At 39.2% G+C, this 18,763-nt stretch overlaps 1 protein-coding gene across 11 annotated transcripts in view; it reads left to right on the plus strand.

Moving 5' to 3' along the window:
• Nucleotides 1–18,763, plus strand: part of LOC5578562 (phosphorylase b kinase gamma catalytic chain, skeletal muscle/heart isoform) — a 63,630-nt gene that overhangs the window by 22,389 nt on the left and 22,478 nt on the right. For 8 of the 11 annotated variants that reach the window (XM_021852996.1, XM_021852997.1, XM_021852998.1 and 5 more), the window contains 7 exons: nt 1,393–1,562; nt 1,669–1,801; nt 2,596–2,747; nt 2,823–2,913; nt 3,234–3,370; nt 9,276–9,373; nt 18,355–18,438. In XM_021852996.1, the coding sequence (XP_021708688.1) occupies nt 1,393–1,562; nt 1,669–1,801; nt 2,596–2,747; nt 2,823–2,913; nt 3,234–3,370; nt 9,276–9,373; nt 18,355–18,438 (865 nt within the window). The remainder of the gene's footprint in view (nt 1–1,392; nt 1,563–1,668; nt 1,802–2,595; nt 2,748–2,822; nt 2,914–3,233; nt 3,371–9,275; nt 9,374–18,354; nt 18,439–18,763) is intronic. The other 3 variants (XM_021853002.1, XM_021853005.1, XM_021853007.1) reach the window with 1 other exon arrangement.

Genomic DNA, 18,763 nt, shown 5'->3' on the forward strand with positions numbered 1-18,763 from the left:
TTGTTCTGTCCGCTTCCCACTGACGAGATTTTCAAGACTGAACAAACAATACCGCCAGAGATGTCATCAATTCAAAATGCGACTGATTTGGAGCTGCCGAAGTGATTCATCAGCAGTTTTTATGGGAAAGTTGCCGAACAGAATGAGGCTGCCGACAATAGCCACACTGACAAGAGATGTTCGCAGCGTTGTATAAATGTTTCCAAAAGCATTTTGACAAGTCTGTCGGTGTGAATCGATAGAGGATTGAGCAATGCATAAATGTAAACAGACAAACACGGAATTTGTATGCTAATGTCCGAGAATATTACAAAAGAAGCGCGGCATCGGCTTAGACTGCCGAGAATACGTAAGTTCCCCTAATTAAAATATTGGAATCAAATACATATTGATCAACTCCCTTCGTTTTTGACGTTTTATGCTGCTTTTCATTTAGGCTTGTTCTGTGGGTCGAGACGAGCTGATCTCAAATAGAAGCCACCCGACTTTTGCCACCTCAGTCATCTCACCAATAGGGGGGCAGTTTTTAAAAGAATGATTTAAAATAATAATAAATTCACTAAAGACAAATATTCCAACCAGTGTGTACCTTTAGCTACTTTTGAAAATTTTATGGTTATTCATACCATCGAAACTCTAGATATTTGCGTAACTTAAAATCACAAACACAAAGAGAATACTTCAAAAAATAAAACTTCCCGTTTTTTTCATTCAACAAAAGTTGTTTATTCAGCTTATTAGATTATTCAAAAGAATACGTTGTTCTACCAACGTCAAAAACTTAGTCCATTGTGCAAAAGTTGTGTTTCGGTCGCATGTCTATTTTATCAAATGATCTATCAATTTCGAAGAAACTTTCAACCAGATTTTCGTTCGACTAATTGTACTTTCGACCAAATGCCCTAATGCAAACTTAGTATAAGAACGATATATACAGAAAATGTAAGGTTTCAATACAGAAAATGTTAGATTTTTATTGAAAAATTGTAGGAAACTAGATTTATTATATGAAGAATTGTATTGAAATCTTGCAACTTGTGTTGGGTGCTGGGAAAATGGATTCTCATGCGAAAATTATGGATTAAATTTAAAAATATGTATGTAATATAAAAATAAAGTTAAAATAATATATTATGTCTATCACTCCTAGAAACATATGGACTAGATTTTCTCGTATACACGCACACCCTCCTTTGTCGTCCAATCGTCGCAATTGGATATACCTAGTAAACTTCTGCCGCGCCAAACTAAAAACGGCCCATATGATCATATGATTCACACCAAACACTAACAATTTCCGACCTTTGTTCCACGCGCGTTCTCTTGTTCATCATCAACCGCCATCGCGTCAACATCAAACTCGAACTCAAACCCAAACCGAAACCGCTACAGAGGAATCAGTTCGACGGTTCGGCGCTGCATCGAGAAGGAAACGGGCAAAGAGTTTGCGGCCAAAATCATCGATCTCGGCGCGATCGAAGCCGGAGATTCCAATCACATGCTGGAAGCTACCCGCCAGGAGATCCAGATCCTGCGGCAAGTCATGGGCCACAAGTATATAAGTGAGTATCGCGGAGGAGGGCTGATGAAACTACGTTTCGGATTTGTGTAATAGACACGCGATGGTTTAACCGAATTTTCTGTGTTTTTTTGATTCTGTTTCAACAGTTGAACTGCAGGATGTGTTCGAGTCGGATGCTTTCATTTTTCTGGTGTTCGAGTTGTGCCGCCAGGGCGAGCTGTTCGACTATCTGACCTCGGTGGTGACGCTGTCCGAGAAGAAGTCACGCTACATTATGAGGTAGGTTCATGGGCATTATTAGGTTGTCCATCGGGGGAGGTGAATGAGATAAAACATTTATTCACTGAACTCAAAACGATCATTATATACAACCTCTGTCTGTACCCTTTTACGTTAAACGTGAAACAATGAAACTTCTTGAACAATGAGCAAAATGGAGTGTTAAACACGCCTTAGTTCAATTTATTGACTGTTCTCATTGACCAGCAATTTCATCATGGCCAGTTAATGATACAGGAATCAAGTATTCAAATACAGTTCATCAAAGAATTCGGTAAGATAGATTCTACCGAGATGAGTCAGCCTCGGGCGGCAAATCTCGTTAATAAAGATAATAATAATAATAATAATAATAATAATAAGATAGATTCTACTAGCATTTATTCCAAGAATAACGGAAATGTTCCTTCCTTCGACACAAATTCCCCTATGTATTTGTCTTGTATTCCTATATTTCTCGTGTAACAATTCAAAAAGGCTACGCCCATGGGTGTAGATTGAGGAATTGGGTTTCAGTTCGATTCCGATTCCGAGCCAGGCGTCAGGACACGTGAGTGCGTGCCGTGGTCACCGAAGCGTGATCGTGGTCACGTAAGTAGATACGCGTGACGCGGTGGCGTGGAATCGCATCCGATCGAAACCCCGGTGCTCAGTGGAGCACATCGCAATTCAGCGTGGCTCAATTTGAGTCACCTTGAAATTCCTTTGCTGCGTCCAATATCTATTGGATAGAAGAACGGCCGAGAAGGTACCCAGGTAATTACCCACAATTGTTTTTTTTGCGATCTTTGCAGGCAAATTTTCGAAGGCGTCGACTACATTCACTCGAAGAACATCGTGCACCGTGATCTGAAACCGGAAAACATTCTACTGGATGACTGTCTGAACGTGAAGATTACCGACTTTGGCTTCGCACGGAAGCTGAAAGAAGGCGAGAAGCTGTTCGGTGAGTTGTGCGCGGCTTTGTCGTCTCAAATGACACTCTTCCTAATCATTGTTCGTTGGAATTGCGTTTTCGCAGATCTTTGCGGCACCCCTGGTTACTTAGCCCCGGAAACGCTCAAGTGTAACATGTTCGAAGATGCCCCCGGCTACTCCAAGGAAGTAGACATGTAAGTAGTAGGAGTGCTTAGTAAGCACCTTTCTTGGTGAGATCGCTCACTCACTAGATGTTCTATCTATGTGGCTACACTGCCCTCCAGAAGTATTGAAACGATATTGCATCATTCCAAAAAAGTTAGGGTTCACCTAAAACTGAAAGGATTCAAAAATTGATTACTTGATCATTGATAGGATTCCTTTCTTATGACGGGCAGTGTATTTCATAAACTTAGTGTGATCGCCCAGCCACACCACCTAAACAAAGCGTTTCTAATTCTGTTTCTGTTGTTCGACTCCTTTCGGCCTCCCTCCCTCCGGGAAAAAAACACAGTTGGGCGTGTGGCGTGATCATGTTCACACTGCTGGTCGGCTGTCCCCCCTTTTGGCACCGGAAGCAGATGGTTATGCTGCGGAACATCATGGAGGGCAAGTACAGCTTCACCTCGCCCGAGTGGGCCGACATTTCAGGTGAGTTTTCAGTTTTAGAAATTAGGTGAAGGTGAAGTTCTGCTTTTATTTTCGCTGATGTGTGCTCTTTTGTTGTTTACAATAACGAACTTTGTTGGTAGAAACTGCGAATAGTTTCTCCTTAAGAAGATTAGTCGCGTTACAGATTTGTTGCGAAAAAAATCTAGAGATTTTGTGGAAGGATCGCCGGTTGAAAAAAAAAAAAAAATACGCTGAAGAAGATTCTCGATGGAATTTGTACTGCAGAAGATTTATCCAAAGAATTTGCAAAAAAATACTAACAATATAAGCTGCTAGAAAATTCCAGAGCAATTTTCGTTATATTGGTGATTAAACCTGAACTATTTCTTTATGTTGTTTTTAGGCATGTTTTTGCAGAATTGTTCCTAATTATTGCATCAGTTTTTCCAGAAGCAGTTCAAGGATTTCTTCAGTCAAACTTAACACTATTTCGTACAAGATTCTTTTCGTTATTATTGCCCAATAACTAACCCAGGTATCATTGATAGCTGAATAACAGCTTATTCAGGTGAAAATAGGCTATATAAACAGTATTTTAGCAGAATAAGCTGATATTTAGCTACCAATGTTACGTGGGAATCTAGTGAGTTCCACAAATTTATACAATTCTTCCAAATAGTTTTTTTTCAAGTTTTTTTCCTCTTCCACGAATTCCACGACCCCGATCATTGCTTCTACATTGATTTTTTGGGAATTTATTTTTTTAGGGATGCTCATGAGAATCCTTTCAAGTGTTTTTCCTAGGAATATTGCTTGAATCCTCCAAGGATTTTTCAGGAATCCTTTCAGATATTTTTCAAAAGTTCTAGAAAAAGAAGATTTTTTTTTCTAGGATTTTAAAAGAAAGCCGACAATTTTTTAGGTCAACTCTTTATTTGAATTTTCGCACGAATCCTCTCAGGGATTCCTCCGATAATCCTTTTAAGGATTCTTACGAGAATGTTTTCTGAGGTTCTTTGAATAATCCGTTGAGCTTCTTTGATCTTTTCACAGAGCCTTCCAAGGATGCTTTCAAGAAAATTTACATGAAAGCTTTCAGGGAGGGATTCTTCCAAGAGTGATTTCCAGGATTCTTGAATCCTCGCAGGGATTCTACTTAAAATCATTTCAGGAATTCTTCCAAGAATCGGTTAAGGAAATATTCCACAATTCCTTTTAAGGATTCCAACAATCCTGTCAGGACTATTCAATGAATGCATTCAAGCATTCTTCAAAAATTCCAAGAAACCTTTCGAGCCTTTTCCCAACAATCCTTCCGAGGTTTCTTCATTGAATCTTTCCGAGGATTCTCTCTAGAAGCCTCCCAAGAATTCTTCCGTGAGGATTTTCCCAAGAAACCTTCTGAGAATTCTCCCAAGAATCGTTATAAGGATTCTTCCTAAAATCCTTCGGAGGATTCTACCAAGAGGATTTTTCCAAGAATACTTCAGAGGATTCTCCCAAGAAAAATTCTGAGGATTCTCCCATCAATCATTCCGAGGATTCTCCAAGGAATCCTTCTGAAGATTCTCCCAACAATCCTTCTGGGGATTCCAGGAATCCTTCTGAGGATTCTCCCAAAAATCCTGGGGATTCTTCCAAGAATCCTTCTGAAGATTCTCCCAAGAATCCTTATGAGGATTCTTCCAAGCATCCTTCAGACAATTCTTCCAAGAATCCTTCCGAGGATTCTTCCAAGTATTCTTCAGAGCATTCTTCCAAGAATCTTTTCGAGGATTCTTCCCAGAATCCTTCCGAAAATTCTCTCATGAATCCTTCCGAGGTATCTTTCAAGAATCCTTATCAAACTTCTTTCAAGAATCCTTCCGAGGATTTTTCCAAGAATCCTTCCGAAGATTCTTCCAAAAATTCTTCTGAGGATTCTTCCAAGAATCCTTCCGAGGATTCTTCCAAGAATCGTTCTAGGATTCTTCCATGAATCCTTCCGAGGATTCTTCCATGAATCTTTCTGAAGATTCTCCCAAGAATCCTTCTGAGGATTCTCTCAAGAATCCTTATGAGGATTCTTCCAAGCATCCTTCAGACGATTCTTCTAAGAATTCTTCAGAGGATTCTTCCAAGAATCTTTTCGAGGATTCTTCCAAGAATCCTTCCGAAAATTCTCTCATGAATCCTTCCGAGGCATCTTTCAAGAATCCTTATCAAACTTCTCCCAAGAATCCTTCCGAGGATTTTTCCAAGAATCCTTCCGAGGCTTCTTCCAAAAATTCTTCTGATGATTCTTCCATGAATCCTTCCGAAGATTCTTTCATGAATCCTTCCGAGGATTCCTTCAAGAATCGTTCCGAGGATTCTTTTAAGAATCCTTCTGAGGATTCTCCCCAGAATCCTTCTAAGGATTCTCCCAAGAATCCTTCCGAGGCTTCTTCCACAAATTCTTCTGAGGATTCTTCCATGAATCCTTCCGAGGATTCTTCGAGGAATCGTTCCGAGGATTCTTCCAAGAATCCTTCAGAGGATTCTTCCAAAAATACTTCAGAACATTCTTCCAAGAATCCTTCAAAGGGTTCTTCCAAGAATCTTGTCGCGGATTCTCGTATGAATCCTTCCGAGATTTCTCTCATGAATCCTTCCGAGGTATCTTACAAGAATCCTTCAGAGGATTTTTCCAAGAATCCTTCAGAGAATTCTTTCAAGAATCATTCAGATAATTCTTTCAAGAATCCTTCAGAGAATTCTTCCAAGAATCCTTCAGAGGATTGTTCCAAGAATCTTCTAAGAATCCTTCCGAGGATATTTCTAAGAATCCTTCCGAGCATATTTCTAAGAATCCTTTCGAGGATTCTTCCAAGAATCCTTCCAGCGATTCTTCCAAGAACCTTTCCGAGGGTTTTCCCATCAATCTTTCCGAGGATTATCTCAAGAATCTTTACAAGGATTCTCCCAAGAATCCTTCAGACGGTTCTTCCAATAATTCTTCAGAAGTTTTTCCCAAGAATTATTCAGAAGATTCTTCCAAGAATCTGCAGCAGGAGTCAGAGCGGCTTGTGTTTCTAAAATTGGAATAAAAAATCTGAATTTATCTAGACGCTGATTTGATCTTCATTCAAGAACAGAGAATTCATCTTTTGGAATCTAAATCTCCTCACGAAAAAGTTATTATTATTATTATCTTTATTAAGGAGATTTTCAGCCCTATGGCTGGTTCATCTCCGACGAAAAAGTGTCTCTCCTTAAACATGAAAGCATTTTTCTTTCGGAGTCAAAAATTTCTTCTGAAATTCAAACGCGGTTTTCATTTTATTAGCAATATTTTCTAAATTAAATAAAACCTCCCTAAAAAAAAAATAGACTTCTATTTTTAGTTTAGGAGGATTTTTAATCCTAATTTCTAGAAGTTTTCTTCTGAAATCTAAAAGGATTTTTCCCCAAAGCAGAGGAAATACAGCCATTCTATGAAAAACCGGTCACCGGGTCACCGAATTCCGGGAAAATTTGCTATTTTGTTCCTTATTTGAAATAAGGATACACGTGTTTTTGGATTCTCTAATTAGGGTGACCATTTTCAAAATAGGGTTACCAGAAAAATCGCGATTTTGCAAAATTTTGGTTTTTTATATCATAACTTTTGACCGAGAAATGTTTATAGTATTTTATGTATATTTTTCAGAGTTTTATATTTTTTCTGAAAAAATGAAATCCTCAGCTTTTATACCATAAAAAAAAGATTGGAAATCGGTTGAGCTGTTCAAAAGTTATGATTTTTAAAAAATGGAAAAAAATCTAAGAAATCTGAGACTTACAGTGTGTGCCGATAAAAAATGACTGATTTTCTATTTTCAAAAAATATATCTCAAAACCTAAAAAACATACATCGCTGAAAATTTGACAGTAAACGTAAAATTTTCTGAACTTTCAAGAAAAAAATGAGAACAGCAATAGCCTCTTTTGTCCCGAGGCCTTTGAAACACGAAAAAACGAAAATATTTAAATTTTTATTTTCATGTAAAAATAACAATTTCTGTAAAATTGTATATTTTTTTTAAAGTCAAAATCTTTTGCTTTCATTTCGTCCAAGAAAATTGAAAATCGGTCAAGCGGTTCAAAAGTTATGATATTTTTTAAAATAAAAAACTTGCAAAGTCGCGATTTTTTGGTCACCCTATTTCGGTAATGGTCACCCTAATCAAAAAATCCAAAAACACGTGTATCCTTATTTCGGATAATGATCAAAATAGTATTTTTTTACGGAATTCGATGACCCATAGACTAACATTAGACAACGGACACACGGAACGACCAATGGACCAGTGAAGAATTTATCGTTTGACGAAAAGTTTTCTCCGAATGGTGCGGGAATCGAACCCACTAAACGACTGACGCCTCTAACCGCACGGCTACGAAGCCCACAGTACACAGTTTTCTTTCCGGAAGTTGCTTGGTTTTCCCTTTGGGGTTTAAGAGCGTTTGCATTTTGAAACCGCAAAAACGGTTTCTTCTAGAATTTGATTGGATTTATTTCCCGAAGTTCGAAAAGATTATCTTCTTAGAATTTGAAAAGATTTTTTTACCGAAATCTAAGAAAGTTTTTCCTCCGTAATCTCAGATATTGGAATCGGAGTTTCCTTTTCGGTATCTGAAAATATTTCTCCGAAATCTGAAAAGATATCTCTTTCGAAAAAAAGAGGATAACTTCTTTTCTGGAATCTGGCACAATTTATCTTTTGGAACCTTACGGGGTTTCTATTCTAGCCTCGAATACGATTTCTCTTGTTGGATTTGAGACTACACCCGATTCTGTTTTTGCACGGATTTTTTCTACACGGCCGTGCAAAAAAAGTTTCCATACTTATTTTTCCGTCAAAACCTTATTTTTGCATGAAACTTCGAGAAATGATGTTACTTTTTTGACGGTTTTTGAAATTTTAAACTGAAAACTTTTTTTGAACGGTACGCATCCCCCGTGCAAAAACAGAATCGGGTGTATTTCGTTTATCTGAGATGGATTGCTTAATGGGATATAAGAATATTTTGTTCTTGAAATAGGGGAATTTTTCACGTTTGAACTTAAATTTTTTTTTGCGAAATGTGAGGGAATTTCGCTTTTTGAATATAAATCTTGAATCAAAAGAGATGTCACTACCAATATCCCAAAGTATTACACGCTGAAACAAACCAACACAGTCGTCGAGTAAGCTTCACGCAGTGATTGAAAACTATTTAGTTTTCTCACCTACCTTAAATTCGAAAGCACGAGTAATCACGTGCAGTGCTGACTCGCACTGTGCGATGGGCTACGTGCCATTGAGTTGTCTCATTTTCACTCTATGCGTTCCGTACACGCGTCAAAATTTCCACTTGAATGCATTTCATTAATAAGTGACTGCCAAAACTCTTAAACACAGTGGACATTATTTGTTACCACCTTATGTTTCTGACTTTACCAAATATATTAAGATCCACAACTATAAGTTCTTGCAGAGTGCTTATGAAGCTCGTTCGCCTTCAAAGCATAACTTGCTGAAATTTTCCTAGAGTGCATTTTTGGGCTGGCACGAAAGAGATTGGAAGAGTAGAGTGAAAGTGCCTCGCTTTGTCTCGCACTAAAACAAATTGTCTCTTGCACATTGCTTTGAGTTGAGAGACGCACAATTAATTTCGGAGTGGCACGCATGTTTTTTTTTTGAGTTATAAGACATCTCAGGACAACAAAAGTGGAATTGTTTCGATATCACTCTTCTTCCCATACGAAATCTTATTTTTGCAGATTCCATATGGAAAATCATCTGATTTTAGAAGGAAACCACCAGGTCTGCGTAGGGCCCTCTTTTGTTGTTGAGATTTGTAAAAAGACAAACAATCGTTTTGGATGCCCTACGGGACTCTAATCTCCAATTTCCCTATTTATTCTCTTATTTATTTTATTATTCTCTATTTTCCACAGAGGACCCCAAGGACTTGATCCGCAAGTGTCTGGTGGTGGACCCCAGCAAGCGCATCACCGTGACAGAGGCCTTGAAGCATCCGTTCTTCAACACAGTAGTAAGTAGCGCGCAAAAGCTCACTAACCACTTGGCAGCGCCTTGTTCTTCCCCCTTCTTTCGACTAGCGGACGTCGTTTTCGGCAAATCGACCATCGACCTGCACCTTGCATATACTATACTAATCTGTTTCTCATGAGTTGAGATCCTGTAGGAATGCACACCCTTCACAGCCACCACCCCTCGCCCCCTAGCTGCAATGCACTATGGTCCAGGAATCAGTTTTACGCGGAAAGATGCATTTTGAACTTTAGAATGAAACAATAGACAAAAACGGTCTTCTACAAAGTTGTTTGTATTAGTTGAGCCCTTTGTTTGGTTTTATTGAAAATTAGGGTGGACCACATTTTCATAGAAATTGTGTAACTAACTTTCTTACTTGTAGAAATTATATTATACATGCTTCAGCGAAGTTGTAGACCATTCAATTTCAAGCAACTTTGCCAAAAAAAGTTTTTTTGTATCTCTTAAATTGACCGATTTAGAGCTTTTTTCCTACGGTGACATAGGGTAGTCCGAAAAAAACTGGTTTTCTGGCTCTAGAGTTTTCAATTCAAATTTCTCATCAAAGTAGTCTATGAAACACTTTTAGGTCTTCAAAATATGCGTAATTTGGCGAGTGAAAAAACTCGCTATCTCTTTCCGTTTAGGAGTTATTGTTGTTTTTCTCTCAAAAACATGCCTACTTTAATTGTGAATATCTCTGATTGGGGCAAACATAAAAAATATCTTTTGACGGCGTTCAAAAGACAAAATTAATTTGTATATTATATCAAAAAATTACAGATGTGTTATTTTTGTAACTCAAATAAAACGTCTTTAAAGTCAAATATTTTTCATCACAAAAACTATAATAACTTTTGAACTAAAATAGATATCAACAATCTTTTTACATGAAAAATTGCGTTTTGTTGAGTTCTAAAAGTCGTTCATAGACGACTTTGACGAGAAAATAATATTAAAAAAACTAGAGTTGAAAAACTTATTTTTGTTGGACCACCCTGCGATGATTAGGAAAAATGCTCTAGATTGGTCAAATTTTGAGCTACAGAAAAACTTTTTTTGGCAAAGTTGATCAAAATTTCAAGTTCTACCGTTTTGCCAAAGAGCATATACCAGAATTTTTGCAAATAAAAAAGTTGATTATTTGATATGTGTGATATTTTGGACCACCCTAGTTTCAAATGACACAGTATGAAAGCTTACATTTTTAGAAACAATTTTTTAGAAGATCATTTTTGTCTAAAATTTCATTTTCATGCTCAAAATGCAAAATAATAAAGAAATACATGCTATGAAAATCTTCAAAATAGTTTAAGAGCTCTATCTTTCTTATTTCAGATTTCTCGTCAAAACGGTCTATGAACGACTTTAAGAACTTAACAAAACGCAAACTTTCATGCAAAAATATTGATGATATCTCTATTAGTTCAAAAGTTATTAAAGTTTTTCTGCTTAAAATCCTTTGTTTTTCAAGGCATTTTATTAAAGTTACAAAAATAACACATCTGTAATTTTTTGATATAATATACAATTTTATTTTGTCTTTCAAATGCCATCAAAAGATATTTTTTATGTTTGCCCCAATCAGAGATATTCACAATCAAAGTAGGCATGTTTTTGAGAGAAAAACAACAATAACTCCTAAACGGAAAGAGATAGCGAGTTTCTTCACTCACCAAATTACGCATTTTTTAAAGCTCTAAAAGTGTTTCATAGACTACTTTGATGAGAAATTTGAATTGAAAACTCTAGAGCCAGAAAACCAGTTTTGTTCGGACCACCCTATGTCACTGCAGAAAAAAAGCTCTAAATCGGTCAATTTAAGAGATACAAAAAAACTTTTTTGGCAAAGTTGCTTGAAATTGAATGGTCTATAACTTTGCTAAAGCATGTATAATATAATTTCTACAAATAAGTAAGTTAGTTACACAATTTCTATGAAAATGTGGTCCACCCTAATTTTCAATAACACCAAACAAAGGGCTTAACTAATACAAACACCTTTGTAGAAGACCGTTTTTGTCTAATGTTTCATTCTAAAGCTCAAAATGCATCTTTCCGCGTAAAACTGATTCCTGGACCACTGTGCAATGTTCTGCGGATTGTTGATGAGCAGCCTTGTGCAATAGTTCTTTTGCTGACCCATCTCGTAGACAGATTAGCATTCCCTCAAACTATCGTTTCTTTTTCTTTTAAGCTTTTGTACATATCACTTTTATGACTTTTAGGAGTACCATTCACTTGCGTTTCGAGTGGGTTCTATCGAGCTATAGAATAGGCGTTCCGATTGGTTGACTCCCGTTTACTCGTTTCTAGCAGTTCTCTATTTCGACTTTCGGATCGTTTTGCTTTTCCATCATCAGTTTTATCGCCTATCATAAATGGCACCCGGTTGACCTTCAGTCGATCGGTGGGTTGTTTTCATTTGTTACGGTCGGTGATTGAGAATGTGTTCAGTGCATATATTTTAGTACAATTCATAATTTTGATTGAAGTATTCGTAAGACTGTTGTAGATTTCAGTTCTTAACGTGGGTCAGAACCAGTGATATTGAACACAGATCATAGATTATTCAGATAATGTAAGCACGTTCGAAATTTAGTACAAAAACATTTTGCATTTTTAAACGCAAAGTTACATTTTGGTCATGTGATGGAAGAACGTCATTCTATTTATTGATTTGATGTAAATTGGAACTAATTTGAAAAAAAAAACTGAACGAAATTGCAATACCATTTGTTTTAGAATCATACTATTGCGAGCCACGCGTATTAAATTCACTCTGTCTGAGAATTGTGACACTTGAGCGGGGCACGCTTCCGTATGATCCCCCACGTGACCAGGACCCGCTCTAGTGTCAAAATACTTCAACCGAGTTAGTTTAGTACTCCAATGGATAAGACCACAGCAGAAATATAGTAATCAAGGATGGAAATCTAATGATCATGACAAAATCCATGAAGCCTCGCGTTGTTCTTTATCCTGCGATCATAGCAACAACGATTAACTCTTTGTCGTCAAGTTATCACAACAAACTACGCTCCGCGAATAATGCATCGTGTTACACGTGTGCTAGCGATTAACTGTTCGCGAAAAAAAGTTTGATTATTTCGAGGATTTTTCCACTTTTACTTAATGATCTACCTCCATATATGTTGTTTGTGATTCTAAAACCATTCGGACTTTGGTTGAGCGATAAATAATAGCGCGAATGCGGCATGATTCAAATTGATCGCTACTTGTAACAACATCCGATAAACTCTTTGTCCCACGACAAACAGTGCATCGGATGCTTCATATATCTGCTCTACGCACGCGTAATGAGGTGTTGAAATCATGCTGCTGCGAGAGTAACGGCCCTCTTAGATTATTCCAATACTGTGTTGTTGATCGCTAGAGCCGATTTTTTTCCATCCTTGATAGTAATACATTGTACTAACATCATATTTCGGAATCAGTTTTGCTAAAGTTATCAACTAATAAATCTGAACTTAAAGAAGCTATAAATTCAACTTTCAAGAGAAATTATTTAAGGGAGATTGTACTAAAATAACATGCCATCTATCACATTTTCTTTAAGCTGACCGTTCAAATTCTCATCAGACAATCATCTAGAACTCTTCTCGCACCCCGCTCCTCTCTTTCGCTTCCGGTCTATCCCGGCTCATTCTGGTATGATTGAAAACTCCCTGTTTCCAGGCTCGATATTTGTTTTGGAAATTATCATCCGATCTAAGCCGTTATTTATCTTTAGTACACCGCAAGAAGGAAAGCACCTTTTGCAATGTGAAACGTGGTGGTCGCACGTAAACAAATGAGATGGCAATTTTACGCCGGAGGAGCGTCACATGAACGTTCGCAAATCCAGAGACAACAATCAACAACTTGAGCTACATATAGTTACGTCCGATCACGGGACGAGACGAAAGAATGCGAATAAAAATCGTTCGGATTTGCGTAGGTGGCGGTTGCCATCGCGGCGTAGAGGACGATCAGGGCCTGACCGGACGACACGCCAAATTCGGATGAGGTGACCAAGTGTCGCGCCGAAATAGCCCAGAGTGGGTGATAAAAATTTGCTGTTTTCCCTTGAAATCATCGGCGCTGGATCCGGTTGGGGGCGGTTTTCCTTCTTTTCGCGTGAGATGTGCTAATTATAGCGATCGCGTATCGTCGTAGATCGACGCTCTTGTTCCTTGAGTGACTGACAGCTGACCGGGTGCGCTAACGTGGGAATTTTCCGTAATGATACACGCTCTTTTGGGTCATCCTTGGATGGGTTTTTATGAATGGAGTTGTATTTTGAAACATTTTAGTACACTTTTCGATGTACATATACTAAAATGTGAAGCAACATTGAGCTCAAATTCAAGATTCAAATTATTATTCAATAAACCTGCTAAATGTATCAAATAAATTTGAGTTTATTATATCGATCAAACTTTTATTTTGAACAATTCAAGCTAGTTTGGTCTAAAATAATAATCGTTGTGCTGTACAAATGATAAATTACTGGGATTTCACTTTGTGAACCTAGATTGGAGCGTACGAAATCTGAGTCGAGCTACAGTTGCAATTATTATTACATTCGGAGTATTTTGCACTAAACATATCCTAATGTTGTTCTAATATTGTCTTATACACCGGTGTACTAAATTTAATCGGTCTGAGAATTGTGACACTAGAGCGGGACACGCTCCCCTATGATCCCCACGTGATCTGGACCCGCTCTAGTGTCAAAATTCTTCGACGGAGTTAGTTTAGTACACCAGTGGATAAGATCCTCTGGAATTCTGGGAGACTATATCGTCGAGGTTCAGGTATCGAACACGCTAAGCCTGCTCAATGCAGCGCATGTGTAAAAACTACACACGCTAAACTTGTCACGCTCAGAAATGAGTGCCGAGTACACAAAATCAGCCTCTCTTCATGCAGCACAGATTCTGTGCAAAGGGGGCTGTACACAGTTTTGAGCAAACGGTGGTAAACAAACCGAATGAGTGAAATGCGCACAGAGGAGGAACGCTTGGAATGCGGAATTCGCTTCCATTTTTGTTTTGCTTCTGAAAACATTAAAAAAAAACATTCAAATTTTCAAGTTTTCAGAGATTTTTTCATTCGAATAGCCGAAACGGAAGCAAATGGGGAAAAAACTTCCATATTTGCGACCATCTTCCGGCTTTTCGCCTGAAAAAATCACAGAAAACTCCCCATCTTACCAACGGCCAACTGTTTGCTGCCGCGCGGGAGAGATTGACAGTTCCATTTCCATCGATCCCCGCACAGCCGAAGGCCAACACATCGGCTACACACAGCATGAGTGCGACTTACACAGAATTTTCACTCAGCCAGAGTGTCCTGCATTGGTTGCCTCATCCTGTGTAGTTTTTACACATGCGCTGCATTGAGCAGGCTTAGCGTGTTGGGGGATTCGGAGAAAATCTCTCTGGGATACGGAATCGAGACAATCCTTGAGCGATATTCGGACTGCTTCCATCTACGGGATCCAAAGATTTGGAGGACATCTCTCTTCAGGATTCGAATAGGATCCCTGCCGAATCCAGAGAGAATCCCTCTCCGGAATTTGGAGATACACCCTAGCTAGGATTTGAAGGGAATCCCACGTTGCGATTCGGAGAAAATATCTCTCTGGGATTCGGAGAGAATTCCTCTCCGGGATTTGGAGAGAATTCCTAACCAGGATTCGAAAAGAATCCCTCACGGAGATCGAAAAGAATTTCTCTCTTGGATGCCAAGAGAATCCCTCCGTATGAGGTTCGACGAGATTCACTTTTTGAGATACAAAGAGCATCCCTCTCCAGGATTCGAAGAGAAGCCCTTCGAGATTCAAAGATTCCCTCTTGGAGATTCGACTCAACTCCTAGATAATATCTCTCCGGAATTCTAAGAGAATTCCTTTCCGAGATCCTAAGAAAATTCCTTTCTCTCGGGCAGTCGAAAAGGGTTCTATCTGGAATTCGAAGAGAAAAATTTTTCGAGATACAAAGAGAATTCCTCTCCAGGATTAGAAGAAAATCCCTCCGATATTCAAAGATGCTCCCCCTTAGAGATTCGGAAAGAATTACTCCGGGATTCGAGCATATTTCTCTTCTGTATTCACAGATAATATCTCTCCTGAAGAGAATTCCTTTCCCGGCATACTAAGAAAATTCCTTTTAGAGGTTTGCAGAGAATCCCTCTCCGGAATTCGAAGTGAATAACTCTCTGGGATTAGGAGAGAACCACTCTGTGAACCACTCTTGAATTTTGTTGCACTTAGGACGTGTTACAACTCCTAACATAAAACTGGGTAATTGTAACACATTCTCTGCGTAACAATTTAGAGGAGTACGGGATTTGAAGAGCATCTCTCTCCAGTATTCAGAGAGAATCACTCTCCGTTTGGGGAGCATCCCTCTCTTGGAAAAGAAGAGCATTGTTCTTCGGGATGTGGAGAGCATCCCTTTCAGGTCTCCAGAGAGTATTCTGCTCCGGGTTTCACCGAGCATCTCTCTTATAGATTCGGACAGCATCTCTCTCCGGGTTCAGGAGAGAATCTTTTTCCAGGATTTGGAGTGAATCATTCTTCAGGGCTTGGGGGGAATCCTTTTCAAATTTGTCCAGTGTGTAGTAAGAATCTCTCCGAGATACTCGTACAATTTCTCTCTGGGATTCATCGATAATCCCGCTCTGGGATTCTGCGAATATCACGCTCCCGGAATCCTGCACGGCGTTTTATGAAATTCCCTCTAAAAAATTCTGGAAAAATCCCTTTCCGAATTTATTGCAGAATTCTTCTACGATATTCAGGAAAATTTTCTCCGAGATTCTGAATGAATTTATTTCCAGAATTCTTTGAGGAATCTCTCTCCTATATTCTGAGAGAATCGTTATCCGAGGTTATGGGTGAAACACGAACTGGAATTCTAGGAGGATCGCTATCCGGATTCTAGGAAATTCCTCTCTGGGATGCTGGTAGAATATTTTTTAAGATTCTAGGAGAATCCTTCTCAGTGATTCTACGAGAATCCCTCTCTGCAGAATTTTGTTAGAATGCCTCTCTGGAAATCTTGGACCTTCACTCTCCAGAATCCTTCTCTTGTATTCTGAGAGTATCCCTGTCCAGTATTCTTCGAAAATTTCACTTCGAGATTCAGCGAGAATTCGGGATTTTACGAAAATACGTGCCCAAAATTCTGGAAGAATATCTCTCTGAGATTCTGACAGAGTCCCGAAGAGAGATTCTGGAAGAATCCCTCCTCGGGATTCTGGAAGAATCTCTCTCCAGAATTCTGGAAGAATCTCTCTCCAGGATTCTGGGAGAATAATACTTGAAGAATCGCTTTATGGGATTCTGAAATAATAATTCTTTGGGATTTTTAAGAGAATATTTTTCCGGGATTCTGGATTTTTTTTTTATTTTTAGGAGAATATTTCTACGGGATTCTTGAAAATTTTCTCCAAGATTCGGAGAAAATCCTTTATGGAATTCGTAGAGAATCCCCCAAGAGATTTGGAGAGAATCCCCCAAGGGATTCGGAAAGAATCTCCCAAGGGATTCGGAGAGAATCCCCCAAGGGATTCGGAGAGAATTCCTCAAGGGATTCGGAGAGAATTCCCCAAGGGATTCGGAGAGAATCCCCAACGAGATTCGGAGAGAATTTCCTCCAGGATTCGGCAAGAATCCTCTACGGGATTCGGAGAGAATACCCTACGGGATTCGGAGAAAATCCCGTGCGAGATTCGGAGAGAATCTCCTAAGGGATTCGAAGAGAATCTTCTAAGGGATTCGAAGAGAATCCCCTGCGGGATTCGGAGAGAATGCCCTGCGGGATTCGGAGAGGGTGCCCTGCGGGATTCGGAGAGAATGCCCTGCGGGATTCAGAGAGAATGCCCTGCGGGATTCGGTGAGAATGCTCTGCGGGATTCGGAGAGAATACCCTGCGGGATTCGGAGAGAATCCCTTGCGGGATTCGGAGAGAATCCCTTGCGGGATTCGGAGAGAATCCCCTGCGGGATTCGGAGAGAATCCCCTACGGGATTCGGAGAGAATCCCCTACGGGATTCGGAGAGAATCCCCTACGGGATTCGGAGAGAATCCCCTGCGGGATTCGGAGAGAATCCCCTGCGGGATTTGTAGGCCCGGAGGAATTAGGAGAGGATTCCTGTAATCTTTTTCTGGGAACTGAAGATCAAGATAAGTTGGAATTCCTCTCTGGAAATCGAAGATATTATTTCTCTGGAATTAGAAGAAAATCCCTCTTTAGGATGCAAACAAATACCCTCTTTGTAATTTTAAGAAAAAAATTATCTCTATGGTTAGGAAAGAATTTTTCTTCGGAATGCTGAGAGAAATCCCTCTCTAAGTTCCGAGAAAATCCTTTAATTCCAGCCAACATGAACCATTTTATAGTCTGTTTCAGAACCTACTGCGCTTCACATTGCAAACTGTGCTTTCCTCTACGAAATTCCACCTCAAAAAATATATTTTATTAACTGTATATTTTATTCTTATTTTCTCCCCCTCCACCATTTTATTTTCATTTTCAATTTCTACCATCACCACTACTATTGCACCGTCACCGATCGCTCACCATCCCCAAAACGTGTACAAACAAAATAAAAACACGCCCACCAACGTGCGTGCGATCGACACCGGAACGTCCACCAAACAATTGATCCAACCAATTTTGCTTTTGTTATATCGTTACCACAAACACTCACACACCTTCGTTCGCCTTCTCTTCGCATCGGCACCCAACCCGACCGGGAAATCGCAATCGGCTTCGTTCGGCTATTGTTTCTGTTGTCTGACGGCGAACAACGAAAAACCGCACAACCATCTTGGGTCCCGTTCGTCGTCGTTCAAAAACAAAAAAAAAATCTGCCAATCATACGTTAAAATTGCAAACAAAAAAACATCATCGTGCACGACCGAACCAACCTACTACCACCACCACCACCACACATCGAACACAGCTTTTCGAACAAGACATTGGGCCGTTGAAGCGCAGCCTGTCGGCCAAGTCGCGACGCTTGAGTCGTATCGCCGATCTGGCACTGGTAATGTTGTCCGATTTTCTTTATTCTTCTTCTGTTTTTTTCCTTTTAGAGTATATTCTTTGTTTTCATTTTTTTATGTTTTTCGTTTTGTATCCAATTGTCATCCCGAACGTCAAAAGGAATGTGTTTTTGTTCGATCCCATCCTTCTCCAGTAAACTCAAGTTATGGAATGGCACTTTAATTCGCTATGCGTGCTAATATAGGGCTATTATAGGGCTCAAATGCCCTACATTGTACAATTCACAGTGGTCCAGAAAGCAGATTTACGCGGAAAGATGCAATTAGAACTTAAGAATTAAATAAAATAAAACTGTCTTCTTCAAA

The sequence above is a fragment of the Aedes aegypti genome, chromosome 3 (genome assembly GCF_002204515.2).
Source record: "Aedes aegypti strain LVP_AGWG chromosome 3, AaegL5.0 Primary Assembly, whole genome shotgun sequence".
Lineage (NCBI taxonomy): Eukaryota > Metazoa > Arthropoda > Insecta > Diptera > Culicidae > Aedes > Aedes aegypti.